The 18,483-nt window shown below is 41.3% G+C and overlaps 1 protein-coding gene across 1 annotated transcript in view; it reads left to right on the forward strand.

Moving 5' to 3' along the window:
* Positions 1 to 3,258: 3,258 nt before the first annotated feature.
* The window catches only part of BVES (blood vessel epicardial substance), a 17,375-nt gene continuing 2,150 nt past the window's right edge, over positions 3,259 to 18,483 (forward strand). Inside the window, exons 1-5 of the mRNA XM_009698964.1 lie at positions 3,259 to 3,549; positions 6,154 to 6,341; positions 7,293 to 7,401; positions 9,396 to 9,563; positions 12,754 to 12,895. Coding sequence (XP_009697266.1) covers positions 3,259 to 3,549; positions 6,154 to 6,341; positions 7,293 to 7,401; positions 9,396 to 9,563; positions 12,754 to 12,895 — 898 coding nt within the window. The remainder of the gene's footprint in view (positions 3,550 to 6,153; positions 6,342 to 7,292; positions 7,402 to 9,395; positions 9,564 to 12,753; positions 12,896 to 18,483) is intronic.

Genomic DNA, 18,483 nt, shown 5'->3' on the forward strand with positions numbered 1-18,483 from the left:
GTCAACTGTATTTGCAGTGAGAGTACTTAGAGCTGTGTTTAACGAATGACTGATAATAAGTAGCTGAAGTCAACTGTATTTAAAAGAGTTTCCTGTGTGTATATGCTAACTCTGCACATCCCACCATGATCAAAGTACGGTCTTCCACCAATTCCATGAACAACAAAAGTGGCTGGATTTTAAGTTTCCTCTTTCTTGTTTGGCCAGGTAAAACTCTGGCACGTAGGTCATAGATAGTCCTTTAACCCTGACCTTTGTAGATGTGCACACTCCTCTTTCAAAATACCTTTTTGTGATGGTAAAGCTTGCAGCACTTAGTTCAGATCAACGCCCTCAGCTCCGTACTCCAGATCTTGAATGGAACAAGGGAGCTTGCAGGAACAGTCTTCCATGTGAAGACTTCCTAGGTGCTCCTTCTGGTGAGACTGCAGACCAGAAGAGCTGCCTTAAACCCAATGTCAGTTCTGTTCACTGTAAAAATGAATGACTACATCTTGACAATCTCTATAATTTTGGATAGAGAACAAAGTCAAATCATGAAACCCCCACCACAGGTGTCTCTACTGAATCTCTTTCTTTTTCCTTCATCTTCTGCAATATTGAACTGCTTTCTAAAGACAGAAATGTGTAGGCAATAGAAACAGTAAAATGCAGGAGGAATATCAAATACTTTTAACTGGGAAGTGTTTTACATAGTCATTGACTGTTTTCTTGGGTAGTCTCAGTCACATTTTGATACTTGTCCTGCAATATTACACTGTTCAGGATGTGGACATTCCCAGAAATGAAAGACCTCTGAGAGGAGGCATATAATACTTAAGTCTAACAATTAAGAGCACTTTCAAAGAGTACAAGTAATTATTTGTGGTCTCTGCTTCTGCAACAGTAGCTTTACCTTATGAAGTAGGAGCTGGAATCGTCTTGTCTCACTTCGTCCATCTCCAAGTTAAACATCTAGTTTAAGTTGGTTGTCCAGGATCTGGCAGTCAAAAGATTTGTATTCCTACCACTGCAGGTGTGGTCTGGGAACTGTGGCTACTCAACTCCTCTAAAATTGGGCTCTGTGTACCTAGTAAATTATGTGGATTTAAACAATAGCTGAAATTATATGGAAAAAGGATAATAGCCAAAACAACATCAAATATATGAATCAAACCAAAATATGAATATATGATCAACAAGCTGACTTGAAGTGATGCATGGTAGTCGTGCATGTGTTTTTACCTGTCTTAGCCATTCTATTTATTATGAACTTGAAGGCTGTTTTTAAGTGGTTTTTCTATAGGAAGCTAAAGAATGAGGGTGGGGGAATCTTAGGAATGCATTTGGAATGAGATTTTCTGTCTGCAACTATTGTATTGCCCATCTCAAAATCAATTTTATTTAGTCATCCTCACAAATGACGTTTTTAAGGAACGAAATAGTAATTACAAGTTAGCCATATTGCAAAATGAATAATAGATATGTTTAGTTGTTAAATATTTATTTTATTAAATGGAGCAGGAAAAATAGCGGTGAGTTTTTTCTCTGAACAGAAGATTATTTCTGTGATTTTGACTCCTTGGAGCTTTACAGATTTGGCTTTTTTAGTCTGAGTGGAAGCAGAAAGAGTCTAATCAGTGTCTCTACAGAGCTCTGACTCGGGGCTCTGGCAGCATCCCAAGGTATTTCAACCACTGCTGATCAAAACACTACACCTACCCCTATGGCTCACTTGGAACAGGACCCGCAAGCATGACTGGAGGAGCAGTCAGCTGTGCCTGTGAAGGGTGACTAGGCTGTGATGAGGGAGACCTCTAAAGTATATCTAGGGTGTCCAACCTGATCAGTTGTTAAGAAAGTAGTGATGCCTGCTTTCTCTTTTAAGTATTATACGTTAGAGGACGAAACACTACACCTACCCCTATGGCTCACTTGGAACAGGACCCGCAAGCATGACTGGAGGAGCAGTCAGCTGTGCCTGTGAAGGGTGACTAGGCTGTGATGAGGGAGACCTCTAAAGTATATCTAGGGTGTCCAACCTGATCAGTTGTTAAGAAAGTAGTGATGCCTGCTTTCTCTTTTAAGTATTATACGTTAGAGGACGATCATGAAACCTGAATTATGTACTAGTTAAGGGATTGCATTGACACTCCAGGGCCAAATCCTGTCCTCCTGTCTCTATGCGTTGTTTTGAATTCAAGAGTCTTGGAAGCTACTTATATGTTCATCTGAGAAAGGAATTTATCTTTCTTTGAGTTGCAGTGGTTATATATAGAAAGAGGTGCAAATTAAATTGGTACGGCTGTTAAAAAGGAATGAGTTCCTGGAGAACCTGTCGGCAAAACGAACAGTCATCTAATTTCATAGGTATATGGAACATATTTTGAAGTCAAACAGTTCAGGGCAATCCCCAGCACAATACAGTTTCTCTTCACAGTTTAAATTTAATCCTTGTTTTGTCCATGTAGATGTCCTCTGAGGTGTTGAAGACTGTGGCATAAGGAACATACAGGAAATTTAAAACCTGGATTTCCTATAAATGTAGTCACTGGTGGAAGATTTAATTAGTAATTGATTCAGTATGAAACCAGCATAATTTCAGGTCAGGTGACATACCGGACATATGTAAGTCCATGAGCCCTGATAGCATGCACCCACGAGTGCTGACGTCACTGTGAGGCCACTCTTGATAATCCTTGAAGAATCATGGCAACCAGGAGAAGTGCCTCAGGAATGGAGGAGAGCAAATGCTGCTCCTTTCTTCGAAAAGGGGCAAGAAGGAGGACTCGGGGACCTGCAGGCCCGTCAGCCTCACCTTGATCTCTGAGAATGTGATGGAATAGCTAATCCTGGAAACCATTTTGATGCATGTGAAGGACAAGAAGGTGTTTGGGAGTAGTCAGCATGGGTTCACCAAGGGGAAGTCTTGCTTAACCAACCTGGTAATGTTCTACAGTGAAACAACTGGCTGGATAGATGAGAGGAGAGTGGTGAATATTGTCTACCTTAATTTCAGTAAGGCTTTCAACAGTGTCTCCCATAAAGTCCTCATAGAGAAGCTGTTGAAGTGTGGGCTGGAGGAGGACACAGTGAGATGGATTGAGAACTGGCTGAACAGCTGGGCTGAGCATGGCCATCAAGGGTATGAAGTCTAGTTAGAGGTATGTACTATATATACTGCTGTGGGGTGCATACACTAGCAGCGTAACCTGGGGGTCAGAGCTAGGCCCAGTCCTCTTTGACATCTTTATTAATGATCTGGATGATGGGGCAGATATGTACTCTGATGACACAAAACTGGGAGGAGTGGCTGATGGGCCAGAAGGTTGGGAAGCCATCTGGAGGGACCTCAGCAGACTGGAGAAACGGGCCAGCAGGAACCTCGTGAAGCTCAACAAGAAGTGCAAGGTTCTGCATCTGGGGAGGAATAACCCCGTGCACCAGCACATGCCAGGGACTGACCGGCTAGAAAGCGGCTTTGCAGAAAAGGACTTGCAGGTCCTGGTGGACGCCAAGTTGAACATGAGCCAGAAATGTGCCCTTGCAAGAAAGAAAGGCAACAGTATCGTGGGCTGCATTGGGAAAAGCATTGCCAGCAGGTCAAGAAAGGTGATCCTTCCCCTGTTCAGCACTGGTGAGACATATCTGGAGTGCTGGGACAGGACTGGGCTTTTCCAGTAGAAGAGAGACCTGGACTTACTGGAAAGAGTACCACGAAGGGCCATGAAGAGGATTAAGGGACTGGAGCATCTTTCCTGTGAGGAGAGCGGGGACTGTTCAGCCTGGAGAAGAGAAGGCTTGGGAGGATCTCCTCAATGTATGTATGTAAACACCTGAAGGGAGGCTGCAAAAAGAACAGAGCCAGACTCTTTTCAGTGGTGCCCAGTGACAGGACCAGAAGCAGTGGGCACAAACTGAAACACAGGAGGCTCCATCTGAACGTCAGGAAACACTTTTTTACTGTGAGGGTGACCAAGCACTGGCACTGCTTGCCCAGGGAGGTTGTGGAGTCTCCATCCTTGGGAATATTCCAAAGTCGTCTGGACATGGTCCCGCACAGCCTTGCTCTAGGTGACCCTGCCAAGCAGGAGGATGGACCAGATGATCTCCAGAAGTCCCTTCCAGCCTCAACCGTGCTGGGATTCTGTGACTTTATTAATCTTGTCTGAATGTTTATATTCTAGCCCCCCCTTCTCAGTCCTGATACCATTTCTGGGGCGGAGGTGAATTTATAGGAGGAGGGAGATGTTACAAAATGATGATAGAGTAATGAAATAGATCCATTTAAATGTTTTGAAGAGGCAGCAGTTCACATTTTATTGAAGCTTATGTATGGACAGATCAAAAAATCAAACAAACTGAACGCTTTAGTACAGTTGCGGGTGGTAAATGTACACAGGTACTGTACACAAAGTTAACAGTAAGTTTGGCTATGTGTAAGGAAAAGAAAGTTTTCAGGAGCTCTCTCACAAGAATTTTATATTATAAGCCCTTGGAAAGAGGTATTGGTGTGTGTTTCACATGGAGGCTGCATAAAGATCTCAGTGGTTCGTGAACTTGCTTTCAGTTTTCATGGGTTGAGGCTGTCTGGATAAAAAGTGAAGTCTGCAGGTTGGGGATATCCGTTTGTTGAGCTTTTGTGGAAATTTAAAGGTATGAAATGATAACAGCAAGGTCACATAAGCAGCCTTCTCTCTCCTGATTAGGAATTTAATAATGAACTATATACTGTTTCTGTGGGATTAACCCACCATCTCTGCCCACGGGATTGTCACTTCGCGAGTCATTCCCATGGCATTCAGTGTGGGACGGACCACATCCAGTGATTGAGGCTGTCTGTGAAATACTCCAAATATGGTTCCGCACAGGTAGAAAGTTTCTGCCTCTGCTCAATTTGTTCTATATTTAAAGAAACTTGAAATGTAACAAGGAAACCACCTCAATTTTCCAAAATTTTTTTTTTTATGCTTGATTTACTGTTTCACACGCACATGTAATTCTGCCAAGAAGAGCTCAGGGAGGATTTTTGATGTGGAATACATGTATCTCTTAGGGGCTAAAGACTAGTATTTTCACCCTAAAATGCTTTCCTGGGGACAAAGTAGTGGGTACCTGATGGTGTGGAGCCCTGGTGGGCCTCAGACAGCCTGGGGCCTCCCGTGGTCATTCTGGATTCCCCACCTCCTCCAGCCACGAGGTGACCAGAAGTTTCTTGATGCCTGCTATTGGCTACCGTCAGCTGAAAAGTGACTCCTGGACTCCTGTGCTGCTACCTTTTCTCCTCTCATTTTTAATACTGAAATACAAAGAAATCTAGAAAATTGTGTGAACTTGGAATATTGTCATTTGTTGAAGTGGTGACTCTTTTTCTTCTTTCCTGCCTTTTTTTCTTGGTTTCTTCTCCTTATTCTCTGTTCTGTGTATATTTTATCTTTTCATTATCTGATGCTTATTATTTTGATTTGTTTTCCTCCCAAGGAATATGCAGGCTTTGTTCAGACCACCTCTGCTTTCAGGGAGGCCGGGACACTCATTCCCTGCTACCTTCATTCAGGAAAGACTTCCAGGCTTGGGATTTCACCAACATCCTTTCTGCCACTGCTGCTACCTGAGTTTGGGTGGGCCCCTAGATGTGGGATGTTCAGCGGGCAACAGTTTTGCTTTTTTTTTTTCCCTCCCTCATCACGTGTGGTTTCAATATGATGGCTTTATTTTTTGGGACTTGCTTTTCTACTGCAAGTAAGCCAAGAAGGTCAGGGATGAAAGGGGCTCCCAGGAGAGCCTGAGAGATGGCCAGAACGAGGTTTGCATGTAGTCTGAAAAATGCAGGCAACCTCTCTTTTCTGTGTAGTTCTGGCCCAAGTCCTATTTGCTGTTACATCAACAGAAGTCTTCTGAGACTCCTTGTGTCTGATTTAATGTACCACTTGGATGGAACAGCATTCTAAAGAAGCAGAGTGCCAGCCTGGCTAATTTTAGATAAGGTTTTGGTCACCCTGTCATAGGCAGTGTTTGTGGATAGATGTCATACGTTTACCACTTCTTTCCTTGGCTAGACATAATGAAGACAAAGATGTTCCTCAAACATAGCAACTAAAGCATGCATGCAGTCTTACCCTTTTTTAGCTAATGCGTCTGTGTTTGTTGATGTATTTTGTTTTTGCATTCTAGATCAAGATAGAGAAGGAGCTTAGCAGCCTCTACAAGAGAACGTTTGAGCCTCTCCATGTGCCTCCAGAGCTCTTCCAAAGACTAACTGGACAATTCTGCAACATTCAGACTTTAAAGACAGGTCAAGCCTATGCTGCAGAAGATAAAACATCAGTTGATGACAGATTAAGCATTCTGCTGAAGGGGAAGTAGGTTCTATAAAGCTTTGTGAGATGGTTGAATAGATTAGAAAGTTTTTGGGGTTTTTGTTGGCTTTTAAAATTTTATTGTTTGTAGCGTGTTGTGGTCTATAGCCAAATAGTCTATAGGTATAGACTATTTTGTGACACTGTTTTCAAATTACAGTGATGGCTCTTACTGGGAGCACATTATGTCTCCGCTTGTGTGTGCACAGCTGCATGGATTTTGGTGGGAATTACATTTGTATAATACCAAAGGCAGTGTCTTCCAGAACAAGCAAGAGTTTTGTTTGAATCTTAGATATCTAAGTCATCTTCTCAGTGCATTCTCAGGTTTTAAGGTTAAAAAATATTTCAGGTTAAAAATACTGTGCATGAGGGAATCAAAAAATGTCCCTCCAGTAGACTTTAAAGCAACAGACCTATTGGAATTGATTCATTGCACGTGTACGTGCAAGCAGAGAGGGGCAGGTGCACTGCTCAGAGGCTGACAGGACCCAGGTGAGAAAGGGTAAAATAAACGCCCATGGCCAGGCTGTAATCTTGAAGCGCTCTGTAATCTTGAAGTTCTGGCCGATATTTTAACCAGTTTCTGTTGATAGCATCAGTGATGTCAGGCTTCATCGTTTTTCTTTGAAGTCGTTAGCTGCTCAGTACTGCAAAGCTAGTTATCTAAAGGAAGCCTGATTCTGGTCTGGCTGGGTAGCATTTCATTTTGAATAACAATGTTTTGAGGGTACACACCACGTTCGGCAACTGGAATTGGCTGGCAGCCTGTTCTGCTTGGAATCGGTGGAGGTTTAGGCTGAAAACAGGGTGGCTCTGGGGCTAAAATCCCTGAAGATGAACATATTTTTGTCTGTTACCTACTGCTTTACCATTGTCAATAATTATATACAAATTTAGATGAAATCGACATCCATGACTTTAAAATATTGTCTCATACATTTTTATTTCCAGAATGAAGGTGTCTTATCGAGGGCATTTTCTGCATAATATTTACCCCTGTGCCTTTATAGATTCTCCTGAATTTCGATCAACGCAGATGAACCGGGGTGAGAAATTCCAGGTATACTTGGTTTAAATGTCACTGGATATGAGCTGATGAGATCATTAAAAACCAGAGTATAACTTTCATCGACAGTGAACTATTGGAATCGCATGATTTTGCTAGTGTTTTAGTACTTGTATTTCATGATGGACCAATATCAAGAATAGCTTTTAAAATTAAATGATGCAAAACAGTGTTATGATGGTGTTTTCTGAGCAGTCTGGCTTTTGCTATTCTGTTCTCTTTTACTGTTTCCAAGTTATTTTGTGTTAAGAGATTATTCAGGACAAATAATTTAAGAGATAGCTTTACCGGAAAAAAGAGATGATGTGAGCAGTCTCATTGCTGGTTCAAAAACAGAAAAGGAAAAGTAATTACTGTAATACTTGGTGTTACTAAAATGAGAGACTGAAAATTCAGGCAGTAGTAGTTTGTCATTGGTATTTATCTGAACTTATTAATGCTTCTGTCATTTTGACTGTTGTTAAAGCAACATAAGCTGAAAGAGATCACTATTTTGAGTAAGAACATTCATATAGGGAACAATAAGGGTATAGGTCTCTAGCAGTGTAATTATGCTAGTACATTAAAGGATATATTATAGTATAGCTTGTGGGAAAAATAGTGTTGGAGAAGTTTTTTTTCCTGTAGTACTGAAATGGCCATTTTGCTAGCTCTTGCTTGGTGTTCTTTAACTGGGTATGTGTAATAATGACCAGACCGTGGCTGACTGGGTACTTCCACACTGATACCCTAGCAGAAGGGGTGGGAGGGAAAGCAACGTAGACTCTAAAATCAGTGATTGATGTCATATGTTCCAGTCAAATACTAGGCTTAACGCCAAGGCGAGAGAATTGTCCCGATGTATTCATTTTGCAGCAGTGAGGCGTCCTGCAGCCTGGCCGCCCTCTTGGCACAGCCCGTTTTCTCTCGTAAGCAACTGGATACGAAGCGGTCCCTCTGAAGGGAAAAGGCTCATGCCTCAGCTTCTGCCTGCCTTAAAAATTATTGTAATCTGGTGCGGTGTACGTCCTTCACTCCCGAGTTTTGCTGGTTTCTGCCGTATGAACACTCTCAGCGTTGCCGTTGCAAGAGAACACGGATTCAATCTTAAGGACCCCATCTGCTGGCAACGCTGGCAAATTCTTCCTCAGCCTGTGTGCTTATATTAGAGACCGTGAAGTTAAAATCCATGGATACATGACAGTTTCCCATTATTTCTTAGGCTTTATGTATTTTTAATTTTTCAGGAGGTGATGTTAGCTTGTAATAGCAGAGAGCACCCGATTTCTTTGTAGATGACTGGCTTACCCAACCCAACAGCATGTTTTGGAAGGGTATCACCGAGTGGTGCAGGCTTCGATGTGCCATTGCCCTCTGCCGGCACAGGGGCATGAACCTGGCCGGTCCAGCTTCCCTGGAGGGGATGCAAGTTCCTCTGTAACTGTTGATAGCTGAATTATCAGTAACTCAGTTTTTTGAGTTTGCTCCATTGAGCAAAGGGAGCCTTAGCTCAACTGCTGGGAGGTGGTACTTGTGGGATCAGCAGGGCTGACAGTGAAGAGAGAAAGATGAAAATATGGGTTTTAAATCACTGAAAACTCTCTGATGGAGACCTTTGGATTATACCAGTTGTTCCTGTTTGGAGACAGTGACATAAAATAAAACCAAGCAACATGAAGGCTTAATGGGATGCAAGTAGTGCATCACTGTAGGACTTTATATGTAAATCTCCTGTAACAGAAATGCTTTTACAGTTTGGGAACTTATGAGAGATTTTCCCCTATTATTTCCCCTCAGCTTTTCTGAAAAACAAACTAGCCATGCTTATCAGTTTAAAATAAGATGATATTAAATATCTGAGATGTTTTACGTTTGTAAATATCATGTTCTAAAGGATACCGAAAAGTTTGATGGCTTTAAGAGTTATTTTAGCTGGAGGCACAAATAAAATGGTATTCCTTATTTTAAAGCAAAAGCGAAGTACTAATTCTGAGCATGTATTTTCTCAGGTCACCATTATCGCAGACGATAACTGCAAGTTCCTGTGTTGGTCCAGGGAAAGGCTGACTTATTTTCTGGAATCTGAACCATTTCTTTATGAGATCTTTAAGTATCTTATTGGCAAAGATATTACAAATAAACTCTATTCATTGAATGACCCGACTTTAAATGACAAGGTAAGCAACTGAAGTTTCATTTGGGAATTTTCCTCCCCCACACAAATGTATTGTTACTTTAACTTTAAATCATCTTAAAGCACCTTTTTTTAACCTGCTGCTACCAGCTGCTGAATTCACACTCATTGCCTTTTAGTGTCAGCGTATGAGTCAGTGCAGCGTTTTTGTCAGAAGCAATGTCGATTAAAGTTAGCACAGTAGTGTGCAAGAAAGATGAAGAACTTGAGATTCAGAACTGTTCGACTAGCACAAATATTTCTAGCCAAGTAGTAGACGTGATGGCCAGTAACTGAAAAGGTGCTTCTCCGCAGATACCCTTTCTCATTAACAAATGGGTGCCTTTGTACAAAGAAGCTTCGGGGGGGGTTTCTTAAAAAATTTGCTTGCTGGGGACAAACAAGGGGGTGATACTGATTGCCAAGAAGAATAATTTCAATGTGTGTGTGAGGGTGGCAAATACAAAAAAAAGAAGGGGGGGCAACGTTAGGTTGATATGATGTAGTTAGTGGAAGGAGGCATGAAATGCATATAAAATATAAATAAAAATAAAATATTCAATGGTCTGAGTATAACTTCTTCTTCTTTGCATGTGGAGTGAGTGTGTTTTAGGTGTCACAGTAAAAGGTCTGGGTATAGTCATCGATATATTGATTATTTTGTTTTACTTTAATTTTGTCTCCTTAGTTACATGGCTTTTCAAGATTTGGACAGTAACTGGACTGCTGGTGGTTCTTTTTATTATTTATGTAGTGGCTGTAACATTCTTATGTATAATTTATTCTAAGAACTTTCACCATTTGTGAAAAGCTTTATAGTTTCATAATACAGTATTTTTGTATTTATTTAACTCACACTGACTCAGAACAAAAATCCTTCTCATCGGATTGCCTATGAATCTCTCATATTCATAGGTTATATAGTTGCTTCTGCAAAGTTGTGAATTTACTAGAAAATGATCCAAAAGGAATGACTGCCGCTGCTACAACAGACTTCGACGGGCTTGACTTGTAATGTCTTTATGGCTAACTAGACATTGTAAGTTTTCTCTGTTTTGTACCAGCTATAGAAAGAGAAAAGAAAGGATTGCTGGCAAAGCAATTTAACAGCAATAAAGCACTGCTTATTCTGCCTTCTGGTCAGTGAAATAGATTACATTCTCTTGCAATCAGATCCTGTTCTAGATCACTGTTTTCATCTTACTAATGCAGTAAGATAAAAATTATCTAGCAGGAACGTACCATCTATAAAATACATCTTATAAAGTGTGTGGTTAAAGCTGCTTTTTTTTTTTTTTTAATAAAAAGGAATTACAGGGGAATATTCTGTATTAGAGCCCACATCTACGTAGTCAGTAAGTAATTTCTGGAGTATGGCATCTGAAAGGAGCACGTAGCAATGTGCCTCCTGTATGTGCATTCAGACTGCCTCTCCTGGGAGACTGCTGTTCTCCACACTCCTTCTCACCTTGCCTTTTTTTCTTTTTTCTCCTCTTGTTTTCCTCTTTCTTCTTTTTCCTCTTTTTTCTCTTTTCTCTATTTTATTTTCCTTTTTTCTTTCCTCTTTCCTTCCCTCATTTTCTTTTTTTACACATGGATGACAGCATTAGGGTGTCTTGCCTAGTATGCAAAGTCATCTGCAATAAACTTGTGCAGCTGACTTCTGGCCTTGTAGATCTTCAGCACTAGTATAAATATTTCTTGAAATGGAAGTATAATGAAGTACTTGTAATGTTGTAATTCGTTGTTTTTAAGTGAAAGATCATATCTTCCTTATACTTATCTGATACCACTTAATACCTTCTAAGTATTAAAAAAAAAAAAACACCAAACTTCACCCCTCCTTTGACTTAACATCTGCACACTTTTTCAGTGTGTACCAAGTCTTTATTTTTAGTGACAATAACTGTTTTATCACAGTAACTTTTGAAAATGTACATTATAAAAATTAAGAGTGAGCCTTTGGGAAATTTGTGGTACCTTTTTATTCTTCCTCAAATGAAAGTCCTGTTGCACAAACCCTTCCTACATAATGTAGGACAAGAACTGTAAGTCAAATAAACTCTCCTTCATTTCCCCATTGCCAGCACCCCACAGGCAGGTCACTTCTCACAGGCTTCGTTGTCAAATACACACATTATTGGTGTCTAATAATTTTTAGCCGGTGACAATCTCAGCAGAGAATTTTGTAGTTGACTTCTGTACACAGGGGACATACAAGAGAACAACTAAAACAAATTCAGTGTAGATTATTCATAATCGAGATGGTAGTAAGAAGGTAAGAATATTAATTCATTGCATATTGGAAAACAGAAAAGTATCCATGTGTTTGTAAGGAACCTTGTGATCTTCTGCCTCAGGAGATTTTTCACTACTCTTGGGAGAATAGTCAGTCCTCTCTGCACAAAATAGGATGCTAATTCCTGACATTTAAAGTTCAGTACAGTGGAGTTATCCATTGTACCTTTGTCATGGATTACTACCTTTCACATACACCTAAAATAGCATTCTCACTTGCAGTAATACTTAACAAGGTACAATATACGGTTTCATACAAGTATTAAAGTACAAGGACTTCTCAGGAAGAGTACTAAAAGCAAAGGGAAGCTGCTAAGACCATTTGACAGGCAGAGGATAATGTTCATGTGATGCGTTTAATCTGTCTTCAGTGAAATCAACAGCCAAATGGTCATCTTCTAGGAAGGAATGACATTAACTGGTTTTGAACATGATGAAGTGAAAAACCAGGAAAGTGGACAAGTTTCTGTTAAGATACAAATTGCCAAACTCTACATACGGCACGCTGTCTTGTTTAGCAAGGAGGACCAGGCTCATTGTAAAGGCTGTATTTAATTGCAGAGCATCATACCTGAATAATGAATTAGCAAATAATAAAAATCAGCCATTCTGTAGGAAAATACATGAAAAGTCCAATGCGAAACAGAATTAAAATTGAATAATTAATCTGAGGTTTCATGCTTGTCAATGTTCTAATTCCAATGTATTACTGGCATCTTCTGTTTTCATTTAAATCAATTTACACTGCATAGAACCTTCTGCTCTAACCAGTTTCTTGATTTGTGAATAGTCATAGCTGAGACTAGAGCATCTGTTAGAGGCAATAGTTATTTTCCATTTTTATTTTAATTTACTTGATACCTTTTTAAAAATAATAATTATTTAATTTTTTTTAGGCTTCAAAAAAGATTGATCGACAACCTAGTCTTTGCTCGCAGCTCTCTGTGATGCAGATGAGAAACAGTATGGCCAGCACCAGTGACAGTGAGGATGGCTTGCAGATGTTTCTTCGCGGGACTTCCTCTGCATCCTCTCTTCGTGAGTGCTCAAAATAGTTCATGCCAGTTTTGAACACAGCTTGGTTGATCACAAGAGATGATTGTAGAACTCCTCTTGTCTTCAGTGGGAGCAGCAGACTGTAGCTTTTTGGATGCTGCTGTACATCAACTAAGTGGAGGGACCTAACTAGGGAATTCATAAGATGTATAAGGCTTTGTATGCTAACTGAACCTACCTCGTGTAGATACTGGCAAAAACCCAAGCACGTATTGTAATAATTTTTGACATAATGTGAATGTGTAGGCATAATATGGAATGTTTATAGCAGTGGGGCAAAACTGTGAATGCGCAAAGCCTGTCACAGTAGTATCTCCTTTGGTCTGTGACTGGTGCTTGTAGAAATTAAAAACCCAAACTAAACTTCTTCCCTCAGAGCAATTTGGTGCTCTGCATTTCCTCCTGAGATAGTTGTGTTGGCAGAGTTTGGAGAAATGTGGTGTACCACCAATATTTTGATGCCACCTGGAAAATCTCCAAATATGCTGTCAGGCCCTCCTCCTCTGTGCTTTGTATAACTGGAGTAGTATAGAACAGATGAAATGAGGGAAGAAACCAAGTCTGACCTTTTGGCTTCTACTCTTGGAATTTATTCCTTTACAGAAACCTTCTAAACAAGTCTTTCTAGGCTTTTGCTATTGCTTATTTTTAATTCCCCTGAATGAGAACTTCAACAGTAGCCTGAACTCTGAAAGCAGCTTTTGAACAAAAAAACCCAGAAGATGCTCAATTTTCTTATTTGGCATAAGCTGTTAGTTTAACAGAATTTTTAAAAGTCATATAGAATTATTTATTTTGATTTGGGAAATGTTATTCTTTAGTAATTAGAATTCAAATATATGAGGAAAAAAATATCACTGCCAGTTATTTATTATGGTTAAACTCTCTGCTAAGAAGAGAAAGAGATTGAAAGTATTTGCAATTTCCCATTTAATAATCTGTTCTCCCTTGTGTTCCTCGCAGTTGTCATCCAGGAACTCCTTCAGACTTGGGGGACTTACCTGTTTTCACTCCTTAACATTGGTGTAGTCTGCATGCTCAGATAGATGGAAGCAAAAGCCCTTGTGGTGTGTCACCCTACTAGAACGTGGAGAGTGACAGCTGGGATATAGTTTGATTAAAATTCCAGCGTTGTTTTCTGTATTTCTCCTATGTTCCCTGAAAGGACATTTAGAATCGTAGAACAGTTGAGGTTGGAAGGAACCTCTGGAGATCATCTAGTCCAACCCCATGTTCAAAGCAGAGTCAGCTAGAGCAGGTTACTCAGGGCCATGTCCAGTCAAGCTTTGAATATTTCCAAGGTGGAAGATTTCACAGCCTCTCTGGGCAACCTCTTCCAGGGCCTTACCACCCTCACGGTGAAAAAGATTTCCCTTATTGCAATTCATGACTGTTGTCTTTTGTTCTTTAGTGCATGCCTCCAAGAAGAGTCTGGCTCTGTCTTCTTTATACCCTTCCATTAGGTAGCTGAAGACAACAGTAAGATCCCCTGAGAACCTTCTGTGCATAAGGCTGAACACACCCAGTTCTTGCAGCCTCTCCGTGTACGTCACGTGCTCCAGCTCCTGACCATCTTGGTTGCTCTCCACTGCACTCGCTCCAGTATGTCCATGTCTTTCTTGTACGGGGAAGCCCAAAAGCAGACACAGCACGGCAGATCCTGTCTCACAAGTGCCGTATAGAAGGGATTCATCTCTTTGATTGACCTGCTGGCTATGCCTTTGCTGATATGGCCCAATGTATGGATGGCCTTCTTCACTGCAGGTGCACTCTGCTGGCTCATAGTCCATTTTGTGTCCACCAGGACCCCCAGGTCTGTTTCTGGAAAGCTGCTTTCCCACCAGTTGATGCCCAGGCTGTACTGCTGTGTAGGTTTCTTGTGTCCCAGATGCAGGGATTTGCCTTTGTTGAACTTCAGGTGGTTTCTATCAGTTCTTTTCTCCAAAACTTTTCTCCCATTCTGACTAGCTGCCCTACCCTCTGGCCTATCAGCAGTTTCCCTCACTACCTGGCTGTCGTCTGTGGACTTGGCAGGAGCGCACTCCATCCCATCATCCAGGTCACTAATATATTCAACATTCTAGGTCTTGGTATTGGCCCTTGAGGGACACTGCTGGTAACAACTGCCAGCTGGGTTTTGTACTGCTGCTCACCACCCTGTGAACTCAGCAGTTCAAAAAAAATTTACCCAAGCTGCGGTCCCTGTATCCAGTCCATTTCTCACCTGTTTGACTGGAAGGTTTCTATGGCAGGCTGCAGAGGGCCATGCCATAGTCCAGGTAAACAGCATCCGCTGTACTCCCTTTGTCCACAGAGCCCGTCATCTCACCACAGAAGGGGGTCAGATGGTACAACCATGCTGGCTGTTCCCAGTCACCTTCCTGTCCTTCACGTGCTTGGACATGGCTTCCAGGACGACAGTCTCCGTCATCTTCCTGCGGACTGACGTTAGGTTGATAGGCCAATAGGTCCCTGGGCACTCCTCCTGGCCCTTCATTAAAATGGCGATGACATTGACCTTTTTTCTCTCCCCTGACTGCCATGACCTTTCCAAGATGATAAAGAGAGGTCTTGCAATGACATCAGCCAACCCTCAGCACCCTTGGATGCAGCCCATGTGGTTCCACAGTCTTGTGTTTGCCACGTTGACTGAAGTGCTCCCTAAGTCAGTCTGCGTTTCCTGTAAGTCAGGTATCACTCTCCCAGTCTCTACCAGTAGACGCAGAGAACTGGGACACCTCAAGATAAACCTGTAAAGTAAAAACTGAGGCAAAAAAGGTATTGAGGATCTCAGCCTTTTCCATGTCCCTAGGTCCTGTGCCCCACTGAATCATGGCCTCACAGTTTCCCTGGTTTTCCTTTTGTTGCTGCTGTATTTGTAGAAGCTCTTCTTGTTGCCCTTCACTAGATCCAGGCCCAGCTGAGCTTTGGCTTTCCTAATTCCATCCCTGCATGCTTGGGCCATGTTTCTGTGTTCCCCCCCCTCCCAGAGCAGCTCATCCATGCGTCCACTTCATGTGTGTGTGTTTAAGTTCTGTCAGGACTTTCCTGTTCATCTATGCCAACCTTCTATCACGCTTGCTCAACTTTCTGTACACTGGAATGGTCTGTCCTGGTGTTTTGAGGAAGGTGTCATTGAAGATCAACCATCTGCCCTTGGCTCCCTTTGCCCTTGCAGGCCGTGTCCCATGGGTTCCTACCAAGTAGATCCCTGAGCAAGCCACAATCCTCTGTCCTCGGGTCCGGGGTTGTAACTCTACTGTTTGTCTTGCACACTTCTCAGTATCTTAAACTCCACCAGCTCCTGGACACTGCAGCCAAGGTTACCATCAGCCTTCAGCTCCCTGATGAGTTCTTCCTTCTTCGTCAGTGACAGGTCCAGCAGAGCACCTCTCCTAGTCGGCTCATCGATCCCTTCTGTGAAGAAATTATCTGCTACACTCTCCAGAAATCTCCTGGACTGCTTGCACCCAGCCCTGTTGCCTTTCCACCAGATTCTGGAGTGGTTAAATTTCCTCACAAGTACCAAGGCCTGCCATCGTGAGGCTTCATCCAGTTGTCTAAAGAAGGCTTCCATCTACTTGCTCTTCTTGATCAGGCAGCCTGTAGCAGTTACCTGCCACGAAGTCTCCCGTGTTGGTCTGTTCTCTGATCGTTACCCATAAGCTCTCGACTGGTTTTTTACCTGTTCCACGGCAAAGCGCCATGAAATTGAAGCCACTCCTTTGCACAGAGCGCCCTTGAACAAATTTGTATACTCAGAAGCCTGAAAGAAATTGTAAAAATCTGTTTGTGCAATTAGCTAGACGTAAAATTCTCTTTCAGGCTTAGCAACTGAACACTTACACCAGTATTGCAGCTTTCGGAGACAGTAATCTAAATGCGTGACATGTTCAGCTGTAATGACTTTAATCCCTGAGATGCATCCATGCTTAGCACATACTTGATAAATACACTTTCCTCCGTTGTACTTTTCCTTGATTTGTGTATCATATTTTCTGGTGTATGGGGTGTACTTTCCCAAAAAGAGGGGTTTAAATGTCTTTTACGTTCCAAAATTGCTCAGTCCAACAGCAGTTGGTGTAGTTGATCCTGCCACCACCCCACTGGCAGAAGCCTCCCGAGTCCAACGCTTCCCTTATTTTTGGGGTGGCAGAGAGGTTACCTGTACAGCCGTGCATCATACACCTTGGGAAATACCGTCCTTCATTTCTTCTGTGCTTTTTAATTAATACAGAATTTCTGACTTCTGTAAAAGGTTGATAAAAATTCTTGATGAGAAGTTATTTATCTCACTAAACTGTAACACTTCAGTCTTTCTTCCTGCCGAAATAGCTTGTTAGATATTCCTGGGTACTGTCGTTGCCAGTGAGGGGTTTGCTACCAAGGTGAGATTTGTATTCAGTTTGGACTGTGGCCATGTATGCACTTTTTTTCAGATCACAGCGGAAAGTGAACAAAAAACCTGTCATTTGCCTTCCCACTGTTGTGTTTTCAAAAACCTTCTCCTGGATGCTCTCAGTGCAGCAGTCTTTTTTTTTCTTTTTTTTTTTTTGTTCTGTTTTTTAAGATTCAGTATGAGGTACGTGCTGAGGCATACTGTCCTAGTGCCGTTCCCCTGGATCCTCATTCTGCAGTCATGCATTTGTTTATTTCAAGAACCAACCGACCAAACAAAAAATCCCAGGATATTTAGTGAAGAGCATATGAAAATGACAAACTTTTTAATTTTTTTAATTAGAAGAAATTAATAAGAGGAACTTAGCTGTAAAAGAGCTCTACAGGAATACTGTCTTGTCATTGCTATGCGATCGATTGTTGTGTGGACAAAAGCTTCCCATTACAAATATGATATTTGACTACTGCAATACAAATAAGTTTTATTCTCCTAGTTTCCATATTCTTGAAAAACTGAGCATTTATATTTTTGTATAATCCACCCTTTTTGAATTATGCTTTTATCTGTGCTACAAACAATAAGCTTTGACACGTTTTTTCAAGAAATTGATAAAAAACTTTTTTTCAAGGTGTTTAGTAGTGAAATAGTGAAAAATACTAATTAGTAGACCTCAAACTACGATGACTAACAAAACTGTGTTTTGAATTTAATTAAGAAGCCCAACTAACTGTTTGCTTTTATATTAAGGAAATAACCAACAAGAGTTCTATAATGCTTACGGAGTGAGTCGTTTGCAGCATGATGTTTTCTGTTGATAACATCCCATTAACTCAGCAAGCATCCTCAAAAAGGTATTGAAGTGGGGTTTGTTTATCACATGGTACTTGTGCTCGACATCCATGATCCTCCATCTGTATGTAATAAATGAAATTGATGCATCTCTTTTTCCAAAATTTGACTTAGGCAGAAATAGTTCAACCTGATCACATGGGTAACTTCACCTAACTTTGGAAAACATTTTGGTATTAGTTTCTATTCAATAATTCTATTGCTTGATAGTCATTCATATACTTGTTAGTGATACAGTGTCTTTTGGTGTGCTGCTTGGTTTAAATCACTCAGATTTGCTGGTCTATGAATCTGTATTTGCAAACTTCTAAGCTAAGCAGGA

The sequence above is a fragment of the Cariama cristata genome, unplaced genomic scaffold (genome assembly GCF_000690535.1).
Source record: "Cariama cristata isolate BGI_N322 unplaced genomic scaffold, ASM69053v1 scaffold4634, whole genome shotgun sequence".
Taxonomy (NCBI): Eukaryota; Metazoa; Chordata; class Aves; order Cariamiformes; family Cariamidae; genus Cariama; species Cariama cristata.